At 46.5% G+C, this 22,161-nt stretch overlaps 1 protein-coding gene across 1 annotated transcript in view; it reads right to left on the bottom strand.

Annotated features, from left to right (window-relative positions):
- Positions 1–5,107: 5,107 nt before the first annotated feature.
- The window catches only part of GHRHR (growth hormone releasing hormone receptor), a 34,368-nt gene continuing 17,314 nt past the window's right edge, over positions 5,108–22,161 (bottom strand). The window contains exons 5-13 of the mRNA XM_081882607.1: positions 20,382–20,479; positions 19,541–19,673; positions 17,025–17,178; positions 15,959–16,019; positions 14,369–14,438; positions 13,370–13,461; positions 11,508–11,637; positions 7,187–7,228; positions 5,108–5,651 (exon numbers count right to left, since the gene is read on the bottom strand). Of these exons, the coding sequence (XP_081738733.1) occupies positions 5,526–5,651; positions 7,187–7,228; positions 11,508–11,637; positions 13,370–13,461; positions 14,369–14,438; positions 15,959–16,019; positions 17,025–17,178; positions 19,541–19,673; positions 20,382–20,479 (906 nt within the window). The 3' untranslated portion in view covers positions 5,108–5,525. The remainder of the gene's footprint in view (positions 5,652–7,186; positions 7,229–11,507; positions 11,638–13,369; positions 13,462–14,368; positions 14,439–15,958; positions 16,020–17,024; positions 17,179–19,540; positions 19,674–20,381; positions 20,480–22,161) is intronic.

Genomic DNA, 22,161 nt, shown 5'->3' with positions numbered 1-22,161 from the left:
TGATCGCCGAAGAATGTATGCTTTTGAATTATGGTGCTGGAGGAGACTCTTGAGAGTCCCATGGACTGCAAGAAGATCAAACCTCTCCATTCTGAAGGAAATCAGCCCTGAGTGCTCGCTGGAAGGACAGATCCTGAAGCTGAGGCCCCAGCACTTTGGCCACCTCATGAGAAGAGAAGACTCCCTGGGAAAGACCCTGATGTTGAGAAAGATGGAGGGCACCAGGAGAAGGGGACGACAGAGGACGAGATGGTTGGACAGTGTCCTCGAGGCTACCAGCATGAGTTTGACCAAACTGCGGGAGGCAGTGGAAGACAGGAGTGCCTGGTGTGCTCTGGTCCATGGGGTCACGAAGTGTCGGACATAACTAAACGACTAAACAACAACAACAACAAACACAAATCACACTATATATAAACAGTTGATTGAGGAAGTCTTCTCTCTCTCTGAGCCCAGAGAGGGCTTTCGCTTTCAAAGCCATTGCTTAGGCAAAGCTCACAAAGCATGTATAAAGTCCACTTGCCAAAGTCCTGCAGCACACAGATCTCCAAGTCAAGTTCTCCAGTGGTCTTCCAATTCTCCAGCTTCTCCCCATCTCCACGCTTTATCTTCATATGTCTCCAGAATTTCTGCCTCAAAGGAATACTGTGCCTCTTACACAAACCAGCACAGGAATCTTGTATTGGGAGAGCAGCGCCACTCTGCTACTGGCTGCTGATGCCATCATCCTGAATCTTTTCGCTATAATGGCATAATAAGCTATAATGATAATGTCTCATCTCCTGTCAATTTGCTGGGTTTTAAATAGTTGCCGTGCTTTCATTTCGCTTATTTCTTGCATGGTTGTTTTTGTATTTTATCTATTATAAGCCACCTTGAAAGGCAGCCCAAAAATACATTCATATATAAATACAATTATTTGCCTCCGCTGAAATGCCGCAGTTACTGTTTGTTTTTCTTTACTGCAACTTTAGATCAGATTATCCACTGACATGCAAACATCCATAGGCAATATTTTTTGCTTTCTGCCTTGAATTCACTTAACTCAGTAGAACATGCCGGCAGATTCTGCGGTTTTACCTTTTCCAACTGTGGCCAGTGTTTAGTTCAGCTTAATTTGTTGTATGTTCACTGATGTAATTGCTGGCAGCTGTATCTAACTTCCACATCACTATTGATTTAAGGTTTGTCTTAATCTACAGTTTGTAGATAAAGATTTGAACTTATTGTGCTTGGGGCCCACTTTGCGGTTCTTTTTGTAATGAAAAATGGGCTGGGAATATTTTTCAATGAGTCTTAAATTATTATCATTTAAAAATAATTTGGGAGTGTCAGCTTAGGTTTTATGTAGCCTCAAAGGCTACATTCTACCTATCCTGTCACAAGCAACATGCTTCTCTCAATCAGTTACTGGGAATAATAATAATAATTTATTATTTATACCCTGCACATCTGGCTGGGTTTCCCCAGCCACTCTGGGCAGCTTCCAACAAAACACTAAAATACAATAACCTATTAAACATTAAAATCTTCCCTGAACAGGGCTGGCTTCAGATGTCTTCTAAAGGTTTGGTAGTTATTTTTCTCTTTGACATCTGGTGGGAGGGCGTTCCACAGGGCGGGCGCCACTACTGAGAAGGCCCTCTGCCTGGTTCCCTGTAACTTGGGAACCACAGAAGGATACAGTGCTCTTTTACTCTGGCTTTTGCTTACGGGCTTGTTGGTCACTGTGGGAATATGATGTTGGACTAAATGGACCATTGGCCTGATTTAAGAAGGCTCTTCAGATGTTCCTAATCAAACAGGCAGGTGTGGAGGACTCCCTGGTCCTGAATGGGGTAACTGTGCCCCTAAAGGACTAGGTGTGCAGCCTGGGAGTCATTTTGGACTCACAGCTGTCCATGGAAATGCGGGTTAATTTTGTGTCCAGGGCAGCTGTCTACCAGCTCCAACTGGTACGCCGGCTGAGACCCTACCTGCCTGCACACTGTCTCAATAGAGTGGCACACATTCTGGTTATTTCCTGCTTGGACTACTGCAATGCACTTTTGCAGTTTACCAGTTCTGTGGTATGTTCACGCTTGTGGCATTGGCCACAGTGACAATGACTTCAAAAAAACGAGATAAAAATTCCACGTTGGCTATACCTTTCCCCTGTTTTTCTCCTTAGTGTGAGTGTTGAGGCACATCCTTACACTACTTCCAGAGTGGTGTAGTGGTTAAGAGCGGTAGACTCATAATCTGGGGAACTGGGTTCACGTCTCCGCTCCTCCACATGCAGCTGCTGGGTGACCTTGGGCTAGTCACACTTCTCTGAAGTCTCTCAGCCTCACTCACCTCACAGAGTGTTTGTTGTGGGGGAGGAAGGGAAAGGAGAATGCTAGCCGCTTTGAGACTCCTTCGGGTAGTGATAAAGCGGGATATCAAATCCAAACTCTTCTTCTAGGTGTGTGGATAACATTAAAATACAATAGTCTATTAAACATTAAACGCTTCCCTAAACAGGGCTGCCTTCAGATGCCTTCTAAAAGTCTGGTAGTTGTTTTTGGTAGTCTGGTAGTTGGATGTCTCGAATGATTATTTTCTGCCCATGATTTGCAATGCTAGTGACTAAAGCAGCACCGATATGCTCTGGATCTTTCATTCCTGAGTAATAAAGCAACTTTTTTCTACTTCCTGGTGTGACAAGTTCTTTATTAGGCAGAAGTTTTAAAGGTATACACACATATTTTTAATGGGCGCATGTCAAAATGTTGCATTCCTCTCAAGAGCGGATGCCAGGTCTATACGAGTGGTGAACACATACGCAGGTTCAGACATGCACCTTGTAGCAACAAACACACACGAAATTGTGAAAGCAAATTCATTTGGTATGCTTCTTTTCTTTCATGGCAGACATATATTTTAACAAGTAAGGGTGAGTACTTTCCCACAATTTCCAATCAATTCTTGATGCAAACATATCCAACCCTGTCCACATTCACTCACAGGACCCCTTGAGTTCGACAGACCCTAGACTACAATCCTAAACACATTTATTCAGGAGTAGGCTCCACTGAGCAGAGGTGAGCTTACTCATGGGTAAATAGCACCCAGAGGATTGGGTTCCATGGCTGCTGAATCATATGCCAGCTTACTCAGAGGCCAGACCACACTGAAGTCAAAACGAATTTAGCGGGGTGAAACAGAAGCAGAAATTGTCCGCGATGATATATTTGCGGCGATTCAAATATTCACATCAAATTTGTGTTCCGGGAGCCTCAGCGACACATTTCCAAATCTGGATTGTTTTAAACAATGCAGACAATGTCAGGCTGTTAGCCTTATCGCATCATGGGGAGAGAAGTAATCATATTGAAGCCGGATAATTTCTGTTGTCTGGGTTTAAAAACTCAATTAATTGCCTGGGGGTTTTCATATGACAAGCCCTCCGAATTAATTCTGTTCCTTACACATCGCACATTACATAAGGCCCTCAGCTAGGGGGAACTCTTTCCTCAGGAGACATTTACATTTACATGATAAATCTAATGCTCACCGCCACTTAAATGTGTGGTATATTTTCCCCCCAGGTGCTCTCGGCTGAAAACCCTCAACCTTCCCTGCGCATATTAACCCGAAACGCCCTCCTAATTATGATTAACGATCATGTTTCCTCCTCCAGATGTCTGGAGGGAACTGTAAGGGACGGCGTTGCTATGGCAACATCGAGTCCATTCCCATGGAGTCCATTCCACGGAGCTGTCCTCTCCTGAAGATTACGGCTTATTCCGCACTTCACAGAGGGCGAAACAGCCAATGTTGACCCAGGCTGAAACTGGGTAAATGGAAAGCTGTGAGAAATGTCCTTGAAATGTCCCCTCCGAACTGGATGCGGTGGCCTGTTGCCATAAAGTCATTTCCACAATTTGGCTTCTGGAAACTTGTTGCAATTCCGATAGTAAAGCATTCGTAGGGATGAGCCGAAAATCCACGCTGAACCAAAATGGCTGAACCAAAATGTCCACAGGACAGATGTTCTCAAACTCCAATTCCCATCAGCCCCAGGCAGCATTCCCAATGGTCATGGGGCGAGGGGTTTTGTAGTCCCTCAACATCTAGCAACTGGCTTCCTAAACTTGGGTCTCCAGATGTTTTTGGACTACAACTCCCATCATCCCTAGCTAGCAAGACATGGGGCATTCGAGGGGTGGGGGTGGTCCGCTCCAGGTACCATTCCAAAAGGGGGGTGACAAAATGCCAGCCCCGATCGTCGACACCCCCTGGGCATGCAGCGCTTGCCATGCACCACTGGGATGTGCGGTGCGCCACGCCCCCTGGGACGAGTGCTGCTCCGGGTACTGGAGCAGGTTGCTTTGCCTCTGAACAAGACGAGTGGTCAGGGATGATGGGAATTGTAGTCCCAAAGCAACTGCAGACCCAAGTTTGTGAAACGCTGGCCTAGTGGGTCCCATGTCCCTCATCCCGGTGACTCTACCAGCCCACAAATGGACTGGCGTGACCATGTGACAAGATGAGCAACCTCTTCCCCTATATAAAGGAGAACCAGGACATACATTTGAGGGTTGGGGAATAGCCAACATGGTGTCCAATCGGCGGACTCCAACTCCCATCAGCCACAAACAGCAGGGCCAATAGCTGGGGGTGATGGGAGTTGTAGTTCATCTCTAAAGGCCCATCTTCACTACCCCTTTCACATTGCAATAGGGCACAGCTAATCTATTTTTATTTTATTTTTTGGTCTGGAGTAAGTTTCCATATTGTGATTAGGAAGTATCCTGAAAACACCATGAGTTACTACAGCTTTATCGAATTGTATTAATTGTTTGGATGAATCTGGTGATGTAGATAAATAGGTACCACTCTAGCAGGAAGGTAAATGGCATTTCCGTGCGCTGCTCTGGTTCACCAGAAGTGACTTAGTCATGCTGGCCACATGACCCAGAAGCTGTCTGCAGACAAACACCGGCTCCCTCGGCCTATAGAGCGAGATGAACACTTAACTCCAGAGTCGTCTGCGACTGGACCTAACGGTCAGGGGTACCTTTACCTGTGCTTGATATTATAGCAATTGCAATGTTTGGGATGTTTGTGTGTTTTCAAGCAGAATACAAATATTAAATCAAATCCAAGTCAATAATCTGCTCCTTGATCTCGCCAATGGTTGAAATTTGCTTGCAAAGCAGGGGCTTGAGCCATAGTCTATTCCACAAAGGAAAACGAAGGAGCTGAAATAAGAAGGATGCAGCGCTCTGTATACCACAATTTGAGGAGGGGGGGGGGAGGAACAATGGAGATTTCTTAACCAGCATTTCCACTTCAGAGGCAGGTGCAAGAGATCCAAAATCTGAGAAATGAGAAGGTCATAATGTTCTATGCTGAAGCCACAATCTTTAAGCGATGGAGGTGCTTGGTTTGGAGAACTAACTCTCAGCTTAGTGATGAATCTGGGTGACAACATCTTCCCAAACTCCACATTCCTTTCTTCTGGTCCTTCCCGTTTCCTTTCGCCTTATCAGTCACCCCTAACACACTGAGGTTGTCATCTTGATGCCAGAACTCGATGGCACGGTCCACCTTGTCCTCTTCCTCCAAATCGGCATAAATCCATAGCTGTTGCCACGCCATTTCCGACAAATTTCCGCCTGTACCTTGAAAATCAAAGAGCTGCCATTACCAGAAAGCTGCCATTTCAGTTCTCAGACACAGCCAGAGTAAAAGTGCAAAGCTCTGTCGGTGACATTTGTTATATGTCAAGCACAGAAGGAATAAACCTAAAACCTTTGGATTATTCTTAGCTATTTTACACTTTGACTGAAATTTGTCAGTGCCAACAAATGCAAAAGTTGAGGTGTCAACTGTTGGCATCAGAAAACATAGTGGGCACTTTGGGGGGACTTTATCATTTTTCTAGTGTTGCATCATTATTATTTGCTTAGTTTCACTGTTTAACATCTATCTACCTTAGAGACTGAGGGACGCAGGTGGTGCTGTGAGTTAAACCACAGAGCCTAGGACTTGCCAATCAGAAGGTCGGCGGTTCGAATCCCCGCAATGGGGTGAGCTCTCGTTGCTCGGTCCCTGCTCCTGCCAACCTAGAAGTTTGAAAGCACCTCAAAGTACAAGTAGATAAATAGGTGCCGCTCTGGCGGGAAGGTAAACGGCGTTTCCGTGCACTGCTCTGGTTCGCCAGAAGTGGCTTAGTCATGCTGGCCACATGGCCCGGAAGCTGTACGCCGGCTCCCTCGGCCAATAAAGCGAGATGAGCGCTGCAACCCCAGAGTCAGTCACGACTGGACCTAATGGTCAGGAGTCCCTTTACCTTTACCTTAGAGACTGTTGTGATATTAAGCAGCAAATAAATATATGGAAGGAAATAAGCAGAAGCTTCCATGGTATCAGGTCATTTTGATTGATTGGTTGATTGATTGATTGATTGATTGATTGATTGAATCACAAAATCACAGAGTTGGAAGGGCCGTCACTTGGAAGATGGAGCAAGCTTGTTTTCTCCTGCTCTGGAGGGCAGGACCCAAACCAATGGCTTCAAGTTACAAGGAAGGAGATTCCGACTAAACATTAGGAAGAACTTTCTGACAGTAAAGAGCTATTCAACAATGGAAGGGACTCCTTCAGAAGGTGGTGGACTCTCCTTCCTTGGAGGTTTTTAAGCAGAGGTTGGGTGGCCATCTGTCAGGGATGCTTTAGATGAGATTTCTGCATTGCAGGGGGTTGGACTAGATGACCCCAGGGGTCCCTTTCAACTCTACAATTCCATCATTCTATGGCCATGCTGATGTTGGAGGCTGGGGGAAGCAATAATTTGTGTAACCACGAGAGGGCCACATCCTCACAAAGATGAAAACAGGGAAGGGTTTATACTAGGCTTCCTCAACCTCAGCCCTAGAGATGTTTTGAGACTACAATTCCCACCATCCCTGCCCACTGGTCCTGCTAGCTAGGGATCATGGGAGTTGTAGGCCAAAAACATCTGGAGGGCTGAGTTTGAGGAAGCCTGGTTTATACTCTCTGCTTCTGTGTCTTGTTGCACTTAGGATTTCCTGGCCGGATTTTAAATCGCTCAATTTTGTTTTCTGCTGTGGTCATGGGAATCGCAAGCCTTTACTTCCCTGAAAACGCAGCCAAGGCAAAATATTACAACGTCCACAGCCCCAGCTCTTCTTACCTCTTGATTTAGGAAGCAGTACAGAACAGCAACAATGAAGCCCTGAATAACAAGGAGGAAAAAACACAGAAATCAAATTACTAAACCGGCAGCTGGAGAAACTCAGCTTTGCGGGCCAATTGGATTCCTCTAGACCTCTCTACCTGGTCCCTGGGATTCTCCATTGGCCATGCCTCTGCCCCAAAACCACACCATAGTCCCTCTCCCACACCCTCCTCTCGTCCCCCTCCCTTAAGATGTAATATGCCCCTGACAGGAAAGGACCTAAGTAATATGGTGTCCTTGGTGAGGACCAAATTTGAGGCTCCCCCCCAGCAGCTCCCAGCGCTCATATCGCCTTCCAAAAGTCAGGGAGGCGAGGTGCTGAGCTTGGAAAAGGAGCTGTGACGATCTGGCAGGGTCCTTGAGTCCTCCCGTCTCCTTCCCAAAGCTGGGCAAGTAGTAGCAATAGTAGTAATAATAATATTAATTTATTCTTTATACCCCTCCCCCACCTGGCTGGGTTTCCCCAGCCACTCTGAGTGGCTCCCAACAGAATACAGTGGTACCTCGAGTTACAGTCGCTTCAGGTTACAGACGCTTCAGGTTACAGACTCCGCTCACCCAGAAATAGTACCTCGGGTTAAGAACTTTTCTTCAGGATGAAAACAGAAATTGCGCGGCGGCGGGAGGCCCCATTAACTAAAGCTGTATCTCAGGTTAAGAACCGTTTCAGGTTAAGAACAGACCTCCAGAACAAATTAATTTCTTAACCCGAAGTACCACTGTATTAAAAACACAATAAAACAACAAACATTAAAACATCCCTATACAGGGCTGCCTTCAGACAAGTCAGATAGTTGTCTAGTTCCTTGACATCTGATGGGAGAGCGTTCCACAGGGCGGGCGCCACTACTGAGAAAGCCCTCTGCCTGGTTCCCTGTAACTTCGCTTCTCGCAGCGAGGGAACTGCCAGAAGGCCCTCGGTGCTGGACCTCAGTGTCCGGGCAGAACGATGGGAGTGGAGATGTTCCTTCGGGCATACTGAGCAGAGGCCATTTAGGGCTTTAAAGGTCAGCACCAACACTTTGAATTTTGCTCAGAAACATCCTGGGAGCCAATGAAGGTCTTTCAGGACCGGTGTTATATAGTGCTAACTAGGCTTCGAGAAGAAGGACTCTAGGTCCCTGTCAGAGCCCTCACACCTCCTTCCTGAAGCAATAGCTTACTAGGCTTTGAGAAGGAAGCAGGAAGTCACCCCTTTCGCTCATCACCCTGAGTTTTGGACGGCTGGGCCAGGGACACTTACCAACAGAGGTATGTGATCCCTGGATGTTTGAATCACTAGGGAATGTGACCCCCCCCCCCCCAGGCTGAAGCAGGCTACTCAGCAATGGTCCAACTCTTATGAAGGCAACTTCATCCATGATCAGAACTTTTCTCTTGTCACTGCTAGACTATACAGTGGTACCTCTGGTTGCGAACAAGATTCGTTCCGGAGGCCCGTTCGTAACATGAAAAGTGTGCAACCTGAAGCGCTGTATCTGCACAGGTGTGCGGCACGCTTTGGCGCTTGTGCGCATGCGCAAGTGGCGAAACCCGGAAGTAACCCTTTCCAGTACTTCCAGGTCACCCTGGGACACAATCTGAAAAAAACGTAACATGAAGGAAATATAACATGAGGTATCATTGAGAGCCAGTGTGGTGTAGTGGTTAAGAGTGGTAGACTCGTAATCTGGTGAACTGGGTTCACTTCCCCGCTCCTCCACATGCAGCTGCTGGGTGACCTTGGGCCAGTCACACTTCTCAGCCCCACTCACCTCACAGAGTGTTTGTTGTGGGGGAGGAAGGGAAAGGAGAATGTTAGCCGCTTTGAGATTCCTTCAGGTAGTGATAAAGCAGGATATCAAATCCAAACTCTTCTTCTTCTTCTACCAGAAAATTTGGCTGGGGCTGATGGCAGTCGAAGAAACAAAGGTACCTCAACCCTGATTTAGATGATACCCTGAATTGTGTGAGCAATTCAGTCTGAGAGCAGCAGCAGTGAGCTAACTTGTGATTATAAACCAAGATGAGCCTCCTAAATCTAAGATGAGCAGGCCCTGATGCTATAGCAGCATCGGAAACACCCATTGTCAGAGGCTCAGGAGGAGAAGCACAGGGAAGAGAGGAGATGGAAAGCGAAGGGGAAGAATCCGAGGGGAGCGTAGGAGAATATGACAGTGGCCCAAGGGATTCCATGAGTCTCTCCAGTGAATTGGAAGATTCGCAGAAGGGGGCGCCAGTGGCCAGGGGTAGAGGGTTCCCAAGGGGAACGCCCCAGGAGCAAGGGGGGAGCAGGGACTCCCAGAGCAGCAGTTGGAAATCAGGACCAGCTTCCCCACCAGAGCATAGTGAGGGGGAAAAGTCCCAAGTATCAGGGCCAGTGGATTCCCCACCAGGGAGAGAAGACGAGGCAGGGCTGACCACGCCTCCATCGGAGAGTCGGACAACGGAGGGGAGGTCAGATCCGGCCAGTATTCCGGAAGAGGGAAGCAGTGACAGGAGTAGTGTAACGGTTAGGAGGAAGGTCACTGGATTGGCGCGAGAAGCAAGTTCAAATGTACAGGAGCGCGGGACCGCAGAGGATGAGGACTGGGAGCCGGGTCCCAAAGCGCGCCGGAGGCAGGGGGAGGAGCTAAGCGACTCAGCGTCAGAGGAGTCTAGAAAGGGGAATGCAGCAACGGGCAGAAGGACCCAGAGAAGGAGAGAGCAGCGGAAAAGGTGGAGCAGAGCTAGGATATTAAACTGGTGTCAGAGGGGAGGAGACTCAGACAGGACTTCGCCGGTCTAGGGTTTAGGACGTAGAGCTGCGCGCTGCGGCTTTGAAATGGAAACTGAACTTCAATAAAGACCTTTGTACATAAACACAGCCTGGCGTTGGTCCTCTGTGAGCTGGGACCGAGGGGCAGCTCTGACACCCATGATGTTACAAGATTTAATCTCTGCAACAAAAAATCCTACACTTGCACTATATAAAACTTTACTTAACAGGAAGAAATATGATTTAGAATATGAAAGACAAAGATGGAGTAAAGAGCTAGGAGTACAGATAACAAATGCTATATGGGAGACAAGTATAAAATCAGTAGAAAAAGCTTCTATGGATTTAAGGCTTAGACTTATTCAACAGAAAATAGTATTTAGAGTCCACTGGACTCCAGCAAGATTATATCAGAAGAAAATAACAAGTGCAGATAATTGCTGGAGATGTGGGAGTAAAAACGCGAACTTAATAGATATGTTGATTAACCACTCAATGATCAGACCATTCTGGAGCAAGGTGAGGATATTTATTTAGGGGAACTGAATTTAATTCTAAATTATATTCCAGAAACTTGGAAGTTCTTGAGGGGCCAAAAAAGGTGGTTGTATATTAGAAGCAAAAACAACAACAACTTGTTTTGATGAACTGGAAGTCACAAAAAGATTCCACTGAGCATATGGATTGATAATATGGACAGATTAGCTACATACGAAAGAATTGCTTGTTGACGCAAAATAAGAATGGATAAATACAAAGACATTCGGAACAAATATCTAAGTGACAAGGCAGATAACAGTGGGAAATAGAGGGGGGGGGAGAGAATGGTGATAAACAAGGAGTAGGCATAGAGACATCACCTTGACAACAAAGGTCTGTATAGTTCAAGCTATGGTTTTCCCAGTAGTGATGTATAGAAGTGAGAGCTGGACCATAAAGAAGGCTGATCACAGAAGAATTGATGCTTTTGAATTATGGTGCTGGAGGAGACTCTTGAGAGTCCCATGGACTGCAAGAAGGTCAAACCTCTCCATTCTGAAGGAAATCAGCCCTGAGTGCTCACTGGAAGGACAGATCCTGAAGCTGAGACTCCAATATTTTGGCCACCTCATGAGAAGAGAAGACTCCCTGGAAAAGACCCTGAGGTTGGGAAAGATGGAGGGCACAAGGAGAAGGGGACGACAGAGGACAAGATGGTTGGACAGTGTCCTCGAAGCTACCAGCATGAGTTTGACCAAACTGTGGGAGGCAGTGGAGGACAGGAGTGCCTGGCGTTCTCAGATCCATGGGGTCATGAAGAGTCGGATAAGACTAAACGACTCAACAACAACAACAACAACAACAAGGCATAGGGGTATTACTGTATCTAAATTTGCACTGTCAATTTGTGTTATTATTGTTATTATGGTTTTTTCTTGCACGTGTCTTTTTAGTTTGGTGTTTGTACTGACTGGAAAATGAATAAATAAATAAATAATAATAAAAACAACTCAAGAGTGGCAAAGCATACTAGTAAAATCCCTTAAGTCCATACTACACCTGGAATGATCCAATGCAGAGCTCCAGGGAGAGCCGGACCCCCACGTTGGCGTAATCGGGAAGAAAATTGAAGATGATGTAATGTGTCCCAAACAGAGGGATGAGGAGCAGAGTCGACTTACAGAGGCGCCTGGGTTTGGGAGGAGAAATTGGGAAGAAAACACGGTCATGACTCCTTGGCTTACAGAAAACGGGCACAAGATGGCGCTCCCAGCATCTCAATTGATCTAAAGTGACGTTCAGGGCCGTTGGAACTGGCAAGGCAGGAAATGAGCAGAGCCGCCAAATGGTGGAATTTGAGCCAATGGAAAAGAGAGCAAAATGATCCTAGCTTTGTCCTCACTGCCTATCTGTTGATGGGAGGCAGCGCTAATGAAATATACTCGGAGTCGAAAGTGGATTTTATGCTCTTTATTCAGCTCATAGTGGTGATGAGGAATGGAAGTTCCCCCAGAATGTCTGCTTTATATACATTATTTACCCAATGGGCCCCACGTGATTGGCTAATTCCGGGATTCTCCTGTAGGCCAATCAGGTTGTGGATTCACTTCCACCTGGAGCTGGATTGGGTGGCTCCTGTGGACCAATCAGACTGCTGCATTCTGAATCCTATTGTTCTAGGACCAATCAGACTGCTGCCTTTTGGATCCTATTGAACTCAGCACATAACAGCTAACAAGGAGGTGCAGCCCTTGGCACTTCCTGCGCTGGTTGTAAGTAAAGAGGCAGGTGGGTGTGATGTTAACATATGAGAGTGCTGGAGGTGAAATAGTTAAACAGGTTACCCAATCAGGACCCAGGGGGTGGAGTCAGAGGGACTATAAAACCGGCTCTGGGAGGGGCGAAGGGGAGAGTTCATTGGGAGTTGGGTGGTTGGTTGGAGTGGGAGTGAATTGGGATAGAGTCTGTGGGTAGGTTGAGTTAGTGTAGCGAAATAAGCTGAGTCAGGAACAGTTAGGGGCTAGGAAGACAAGTAAATATCTGAGAGGTGGTTTAGTGAGTGAGAGCAGGTAGCGGAAGTTATAGGTCTGGATAGGCACCCCATGATTGTAATTAACCGATGCCGTTTATGAAACCACACGCTTGTTAAACTGCAATAAATAAACAGAAGTTTATGTTCCAATTTAACCCTGACTGGACTCAGTATTGTACCAGGTAGGGCCTGGGTGGTGACAGCGAGAAATAAAGTGGTGGCACAGGGATCAATAGACGGTGAAACGTCCGGGGGCCCTGTGTGATCTCCACAGTGAGGACTGGCTGAGTTTGGTGGACCAGTGCCCCATTCCCTCATACTCTGTGGCCATGAATCCTGTACATTTGCTAAAGGAACTCCCTTCCATCCCAAGCTTTCTACCACTCAGGCAGAGGGAGAGGTCTGGAGAAGGACCACACTACTGGCCGAGAGACTAGAAACATTTGGCTTCTCCTCTCCTCAAACTGTTTATGCTCCAGTTTTATAACTAAGCACTAAGTGCCTTGGCTTGCTTGTTTTTCCTCCTCCCTCTTCCTCCCTTTTTTCCTTTTGTGCTGCGCCTCTTAGATCGCAAGCCTGGGAGCAGACACTGCCTCATTACTGAAATGTACAAGGCATTCTAGGAGCCTTTTTAGCCAAAGAGTAGGGTGTGTGTTTTTTTAATGCCTGAAATAAATAAAACAGTACATAAACAATCATTCCCACCGTGCCACACCCCCATCCCAGATGTTCTAGAATTAAGGAATGAAAAAGAAACATTCCACTACCTTCACCCTATTGCAAATTCATGCGAACCTCAGATCTTTCTCTAAGCCCTCTGCTCAAAAATATGTTCACAGTATACCGCCTGCCAGCCCTTCTTCATGCTGGCTGGTTCCACTCAATTCACCTGTACTGAGATGAGTTGTTGAAACTGATTTGTCCCGGGTCCAGTTTTTTCAGCAGGATTCTGATGATGTTGATAAAAAGAATGAAGTTGACCTGTGCCAGATGTAGGGAGGAGAGAGGGGAAGAGGGAAGAAGACAGCACGGTTAATGTTAAGACAATATATTTTTTTATTGATGGATGAATTGATTGGCCGCCCTTCACCAGATTTAAAATATATCCCCCAAAATGTTCTGGATGGAGAAATGATCTTGAGCGCTGAGGGTCTGCTTTGCGGGAATGGGGGAGAATATTCAAATCATATTCTGGAAAACACACTCGTTTTCTTTCTTTTCTTTTCAGATATCGTTACAGTGGTACCTCTGGATGCGAACAGGATCCGTTCCAGAGCCCCGTTCGCATCCTGAAAGGAATGTAAGATGCGACTGCGCATCTGCGGCTGTGCAGGTTGAGTTTCGCCACTTCCACGCATGCGCGTGACATCATTTTGAGCATCTGCGCATGCGCGAGCGGCAAAACCCAGAAGTAACGTGTTCCGCTACTTCTAGGTTGCTCAACCTGAAGCATATTCATCCTGAGGTATGACTATATTGATACTTGCCCAAAGATATACAAAAGTTCCTACCCAATACAAGCACTCTCTTTTTCTATGGGAGTTAAAAACAAAGAAAATTCTCAGGAAACCCTCTTCCGAGAAGGTTTGGCTTACTCTGCAATAAACCACGACATTAACAACAACAACAGCCAAATAACCACTAGAACCACCGGATAAAACTAAGCAGTAGGCAAGATTTAAAAAGGCCTTGATCAACAGAGACTGGGATGAAGTGTTAGCAGTCTTTGAACTTCTCTGTCTCGCTCTCTCTCCTTAACACACACACACACACACACACACAGAGAGAGAGAGAGAGAGAGAGAGAGAGAGAGAGAGAGAGAGATAGTGTTATGAAAGCCAGAACATCCCACCATTCAAATGTACAAAAAGGCAAATAGGATACATACCCCGACAGAAAAGATTATGGGTCCTTTGATTAGCCACCAGTAAGGAGAACCTTGGTTTGCATCCCAGCAACTGGAAAGAACATGCTATGGTTAATGCAAATGAATGTGTGATCTTTTCTGAATATTGTATGACTGAATTATTCATCCTTCCTCTTGTGTCTCCCTCTCCATTGGTATTGGTGGAGTGGAGGGTGGCCCATTCTTAACAGACTATTTTACAGAGCCCTACTATTTTACAGAGACAACTGCCTCAGGTGACAGATGCTGGCAACAGTCAACACAGCCGACCTGCGGTACCCTCTAAACAAGGCAGTCTTAAATTTGCTTTGTCTCATTTTGGCATCACTTTACAATCTCTTTTGTTTAAAATGTACTCCCCCCAAATTTGCCAGCATTTTATTGTCTATTTTTACACACTGTTTTGCCCAAATCAGGGATGTCCCTGGAAAACAGGGACACTTGGAAGGTCTGAGATGAGAAATGCTATAAGGGCCTTCCTGTTTGGCTTTTACCTGAGCAATAATGATCTTCCAGGCAATTTTTTTGGATTTTTGTGTGTTAAGCATCAGCCCAACACTAATTTGACCACTTTAAGCCTTCAAAACTTGTGATACACACATATTACAATCCAAATAGGCCAACAGCCACCACTTGCCACGTTTGCAATAGCAGGTTATCAGACATCCCCGGTTCCCGGAGACAGTCTCCAGATTTGCAAATCTGTCCCTGGACAAATTCTGTCCCCGGAATGTCCCCAGATTTGCAAATCTGTCCCTGGGAAATGTGGCATGGGCAGTCTCAGTGGCCCGGAGCCAGCCTGGTAGTGCAGTTGGCTCTGGCTGGCTTCAGGGGCTGCTCACTGCCACTGCCAAAGGGGAACCAGGGATGTCCGGCGGTACAGATCTCCTGCTCCCTTCCCCCTTTGTTTTGACTGATTGGGGAGGCTTGGGAGTCATGGACCGGTGGCCATTGCCCAGTTTTTTAAAAAAAACTCTGCACATTTATGTTTCATAGGGTGCAAAAGAAGGCACCTTGCCTGGCAGAGAAACTGCATGCACCTTGCCTGGAAGAGAAACTGCATGCATTGTGCCCCTCCTAGGCAACGGCTTCCCACCCGCGACTCCTGAGCCTCCCCTGATCTGTCAAAACAAAGGGGAAGGGGGCAGGAGATCAGGGAAGGCTCAGGAGTCATGGGCGTGCAGCACGCCATTGCCCAGTTTTAAAAAAAGGTCTGCGCATTTATGTTTGACAGGGTGTGAAAGAAGGGCTTTGCACCTTTATACAATATGCATGCATGCCTAGGCCCAGGGTCTTTTGCCTCTCCATCCCCACTTCTGACTCCCTGTTGCTACTCAGCTTCAAAAAGAATAACACAAGTGTCCCCGGATTCATTGAAAAAAATCGGGTAACCATAGGCTAACCACCCAAAAGGAGATGAGCACCTCCAGGGTGTGTCACCATGCATGGCTCATAGATCCATAACTTGGTGGGCCAGTATTTCTGGAAGCCTGGATTACTTTCTTGTCTCCTGTGCCCTCCCCCACCCACCACCACTCATTTTTATGAATCTGAAAATAGGACATGACTCACGAAATGTCTTCGAAATGCACCTTGACTAATATCCACAGTATGGTAAAAAACGTTGGAACACCTGTAGGATCGAAAACAGAGGACATGGTGATTTTTACGGATGCAATCAACCCACATCATTTTCCAAAACTGACCATCTACTTGTTAAGGGGACAGATCCTTGATCTGTGTCTCTAGAGCAGGTGTGATGAACCTTTGGCTCTCCAAATGTTGCTGTACCACAACTCCCATCATCCCTGGCCATGCTTGTTGGGGGCTGATGGGAGTTGTAGTCCAGCAGCATCCAGACAGCGTGCTGCCCAGGGTGGGTGCGATCCCGAGGGGACGTGTCATGCTCCCGAGGGAGAGTGTGGCGCTGAGGGTGCCCTCGCAGGCATGGAATAGCCACTCGGGTGCCCGGTGTTGGGATTCCATCCCACCCTTTGCTGCAGACATGGGATTGTTACATGTCACATGTCTGTTTACATTCCAGCACAGATTGCTGGCGTGAGCGGAACTTCCGCTCTATATTGCTTTTGTTTTCTGTCTCTCTCGGAGAAGATGGCAAGGAGAGATGCCATGTTTCCTTTGCCCTGATTTATGTATAATAAATGTGTAGTTTAGTATGTGTCTACAGCCTCAAGCCTCTTCTGTTGCACAGTTTACACTGCTGAGTAACGTGTGCTCAAGTCTGCAAGCTTGAGTCGCTGATGCATGTCGGAGCAGAGGTCGATGGATCTCCGCAGCGGCAAGGCTGAGGGGAGACGCTCCAGCTGGGGCTGAGCCAACTGGCCTTTTTGACCCCCGATTCTGACGTCAAGGTTATGGACCCAGATCTGAGACTTTACTGTAGGACTGCTGTTGGCTGCTACAGTGTTCCAGGGATTTATTGAGGTAATGTGCAGCGTGCACAGGATCAGAGTTCAAGGGCAAATTCCAGCCAGGCAAAAGCACTTGGGGGCGAAGCAGAGTTAGTGAGGGGAGTGGCCTGGATAAACATCTAGGGGCCTGACTTGGGGTGGCTTGGAGAGCAGCATTTGGCTTGCCAGCCTGAGGTCCACCACTGCTGCAAGTACTCCTCACTTACCCCAGCCAAACAGCATGAGCCACCAGTAATATTTTCTTCCATGGGGAAAGGAGGACAGCAGCAGGCAGTTGAGGTAGAGAGCTTCCACCAGCAGCCACATGAAGTTAGCCATTGTGAAATATTGACAGAAAACCACCGAGATCTTGCATTCAGTCTAAAGAACACAGAAAGTGAAACTTCAATGAACACCATCATTTGTATGGCATTGCTTTGGTGTGTTTTTTTTTGTGTGTGTGTAGGTGTGTGTGTGTGTGTGTGTGTGTGCATCTGTTATTATTCTTACTATTATTTCTTCAAGTTGCATACTGCCCTTCATCAGAGTTCTCATGGCAGTTCACAGAATAGAAATATAATACAGAAACACAAAAGACATAATATGAACAAGAACCAAACAAACCCAGAACCCTTCTATAGGTGCCATGACTGCACAAACTATAGGCTCCCATATTGGACAAACTACCCCTGAGTTTCAGGGGAGCTTCAGAAGGAAGTTATGGAGAGGGTAGAAACATTCATTCGAATCTGAAAGCAAAGGGGGAAAACCTTCAGGTGTTGTGGACTACAGCTCCCATAATCCATGGCCATTGTCTGTTCTTGTTGGGGCTGATGGCAGTTGGAGTACAACATTTGGACACAGGTTCCTCAGCCCAATTCTAACAGCATCCAGGTGTAGGATTTGTAGATTTGGGGCATATTTCAAATTCTCCACATTTTGCAGCAATTTGTGAATTTTATTTTTAAAAGATTCGTCAGCCTAACCTTACTGTATGCTTGTGAAACATGGACCACGTATAAACACCATCTCCAACTCCTCGAAAGATTCCATCAACGGTGTCTCAAAAAAATAATAATACACATCACTTGGGAAGACAGGTGGACTAATGCCAGTGTACTGGAAGAAGCAAAGATCACCAGTGTTGAAGCAATGATTCTTCAACATCAACTTCATTGGACTGGTCATGTTGTGCGGATGCCTGATGATCATCTTCCAAAGCAACTACTCTATTCTGGACTTTAAAAATGGAAAGCGTAATGCTGGTGGTCAACAAAAGAGGTTTAAAGACTGTCTCAAGGCAAATCTTTAAAAATGTAGCATAAACACTGACAACTGGGAAACACTGGCCTGCGAGCGCTCCAGATGGAGAACAGCCTTTACTGAAGGTGTCACACGCTTTGAAGACACTTGAACTCAGGACGATCTGAGGTGAAACCAGAGGACGAAACGTGCTAAGAGGAAGGCATGCTTGGCAAACCCTCACCATGATCAACGTCCGCCTGGAAACCTATGTCCCCACTGTGGAAGGACGTGTGGATCCAGAATTGGCCTCCACAGTCACTTACGGACTCATTGTTAAGACCATATTCATGGAAGACAATCTTACTCGGCTACAAGGAATCGTCAAAAAAGACGATGAAGAAGAGTGCAATTTTCTTTCACCAATGTATACATTTTCACAAGCAGTTTCCCCTAATATAATGCATTTTGTATGTTATTTTTACGAATAAGTTCCTTTTTTATGTTTGCTTCCTCCCAGTGCTATTTTTCTAGATAAAGAAGTGCCAGAACTCACCATGAACGCCTCCCTTGTTCTCTTAGAATGGCAATGGTGCCCAACCTGAGAGGTGCTGGAACAGAGTTCTGGTGAGTTCCAGCTGAAAAAAAGCCTTGCTTCCCCTGATATGTGCATTTTTGTAAACCTTGTTTGCAGTTGGAGGCAAGAAAGCTTCCAAATTTGCTGGAAACCAAAAGAGGTGATGGCTGTTTGTGGGTTTCCACAGGCATCTGGTGAACACAGAATGCTGGACTAGATGGACCACTGGCCTAATCATGCAGGCTTTTATGTTCTTATGTTTGGAGAACTATATCATAAAATTCAGATAAGTGCGAATTTTGAAAACTAGCTGTGTTTCGGTTTGCATTTTATCATCATTATCGTTATTATTAAATTTATACTCCAACTTTTTCCCTGACAGGGACTCATGTTGGTTTACAGATTAAAAAACGAAAACAGCTAAAAACAAAATGTTTTGCAAAATGCCGATTTGATAGATTCGGCATTGAATGAGTGCTGAGCTGCTGTTTTTCTCCCATCCCTCTCAGGGACTTGTTTGACCCAGAGAAGTGGTGGAGAGTCGGGGACATTCAGACTCGGCAACCGATTCATGAAATTGAGTTGCTGTGCTCCTAAGGCCTGACACCCAGCCAAGGCTGTGAAGATTGTACTCTTGTTAATAAAAAGTTAACTCCAACTTTGAATGGTGTGATTTACTGCCGGCTCACTCTGTGACAGACCCTGTCTCCAGCTGAATGCTGGATCACGTGAAGCTTTGTTCTGCTAGAACCAGGCAATTGGTGTGGTCCCCCCCCTTTAGGCTCTTCAGAAGGTTTCCAGCCTATAGTTTGTGCTTTAGGAGAAGGAGCAAGCAGAAGAAAGCAGCCCTGGTACCCTTGTGGCCATGACACACACAAATGAAAACCAGAAATACAAGCAAGTCACACTTTTTTTACAGCTTACCGTGGAAAAGCTACAATAGTCAACATCTTCTGTTTTGAAAAGAACCTCATCCTTGACGAAGACGGCAATGGTCTTCAGGATGAAGGTGAAAAAGAGATGGACATGGATGTAGTTTCTGGGGCAACGGAGCCTCCTGCAGGAGCAGAACATGGAGCAATAAGAGGCTGAGAGCAGAAGCTAAGAGACGGTCAGTGTCAATCCTATGCTTGTCTACCTAGTAAACTTAAGTAGTAGTAACAGTAATCATCATCATTGTCATCATTTTATTATTTGCACCTTGCACATTTGGCAGGGTTGCCCCAGACATTATGGGCAGCTTCCAAGGCATATAAAAACACCAAACTTTAAAACCTTCCTGATACAGGGCTGCCTTCAGATGTCTTCTAAAAGGTGTGTAGCTCCTTGACATCTGATGGGAGGGCGTTCTACAGGGCAGGCACCACTACCGAGAAGGCCCTCTGCCTGGTTCCCTGTAGCCTCACTTCTTGCAGTGAGGGAACCACCAGAAGGCCCTTCGAGCTGGACCTCAGTGTCCGGGCTGGACAAGGGGGTGGGGATGCTCCTTCAGGTATACTGGGACAGAGACCATTCAGGGTTTTAAAGGTCAGCATCAACACTTTGCTCGGAAACATACTGAGAGCCAATGTAGATCCTTTAAGTGTTACATGGTTCTGACAGCCACTCGCTGTCACCAGTCTAGCTGATGTAATAAAAGATAGCTCAATGTTCAGGCAGAAATGAAATCCCTTTTTAGGAAGGGATTCTCCTAAAGTCATATACCTCTCGTGATTCACCCCTCCCTCGGTACAGCATGCTATCTGTCAGGTTTCCATGAACATACCTGAATGCGATGAGGACCATGATGGCCATAGCAAGGGAGGTGGTGGAGATGCTGTAGCCCACAGTGTAGATGGTTTTGACGGTTGTCAGGTAGGCGTGCTGAAATGGAAGGAGAACAAGGGCATCGACGGAATGAATCTTCTTAAAAAAAGTATTGGATAGCTGTTGCTGAACAAACCCAAAATATTGAACCATTTGAAAGACGCTGTCAGGGAACTGCCATCGGAGCCAAGAGTGGAGGTAAGGCTCCCTAGCGATGCAGGAGAAGGACCCAGTAGGGAGAGAGGGAACACTTCCTCTGAGGAAGGAAATCAGCGTGACACCAGGAAGAAAGGGGAGCAGGGAAGGACTTCAGAGAGATGGCTCCAAGACTCTTCCACAGAGACCAGCGGGGAGAGCCCAGGACCTCCTCTGGCCACGCCCACTCTGCGCAGGAAACTTCCGCGCAGGGAGGCTAGGCGGAGACTTGGTGTCAAGGAGCTTTTATGCTGGAAGAAGGTCAGGAAACGCCCACTGACGGATTCTGCCAGTGACTGACACAGCCACGGAGAAAGGGCTGTCCAGCCAGGGAAAGGTTTAGCCAGACAATGTTGCCTAGAGCAGCGGCCACTTACGCACGAGCAACCCCAATTCCCTTTACAGACGGCTTACTCAAGGAGGATTTGGCGGTAACGTTGAACTATCTCCTGCAAAATAAAAATGGCTAAATCATTGGGGGGGGAGAGGGAGCCACCACCACCAGCCCCAGTCTCAGAATGGTTTGAAAGAATCTGAGATATTCTAAAGTTGATTGAATACATGTCCTACAATAGAGCAACGAATGTACAAACAAAGAGATTCTTGCAAAGAGGGGCACCATCAGTTATGATCTGGGAGGATAAATGCCCTGTTGTCTGTTATGCAATGGTCTGAGAACCTCACTGGCCTGGCTGCATTTGAACGTCAGTTTCATGTGGATATCTGTTTGGACACCTGGAGGCTGTATGTTGACTTATATGTTTGACTTAAGGTATATGTATTGGTAGGGAGTGGGTGGCCCTGTGGTTTAAATCACTGAGCCTCTTGGGCTTGCTGATCAGAAGGTCGGTGGTTCGAATCCATGCGACAGGGTGAGCTCCTGTTGCTCTGTCCCAGCTCTTGCCAACCTAGCAGTTCGAAAGCAAGCAAGTAGATAAATAGATACCACTGTGGCGGGAAGGTAAACAGCATTTCCGTGTGCTCTGGTTTCCATCACAGTGTTCCATTGTGCCAGAAGCAGTTTAGTCCTGCTGACCACATGACCCGTAAAGGTGTCTGTGGACAAACGCCGGCTCCCTGAAAGTGAGATGAGCGCTGCAACCCCATAGTCACCTTTGACTGGACTTAACTGTCCAGGGGTCCTTTCCCTTTACTTACAAGTATTGGTGGCTTCTGTGCCCACTGATGGTGGGGTTTTGATCTTTCTTATTTGTTTAATGCATTTGTATTCAACTCTTAAGCCAGGAAGGTTCCCGCAGTGACTTACATACATCCAATTAAAGCAGGATTGTCCCTGCCCACAGGCTTACAATCAGAAGAAACACCACACACTGGTCTCCCAGGGTAAGAGGCTGGGAGGAGGAAGGAAAAATACCAGGTGAGAGCTGGGAGGAGCAAACTGAGAATTACTTTGAAGAGAGGACTCCATATTGCACTTATTTTGTTTGAATTTTTGTAACCGCTATTTTATTGTATTATGGAAAACTTTAATAAAAATTGAATTACCAAAGAAACACGATAACACAAGGGGAAAGGGGAACGGG

This window comes from Podarcis melisellensis (genome assembly GCF_964234715.1).
Source record: "Podarcis melisellensis genome assembly, chromosome: 12".
NCBI classification, from domain to species: Eukaryota; Metazoa; Chordata; class Lepidosauria; order Squamata; family Lacertidae; genus Podarcis; species Podarcis melisellensis.
This window is presented reverse-complemented; position numbering and strand designations above follow the sequence as displayed.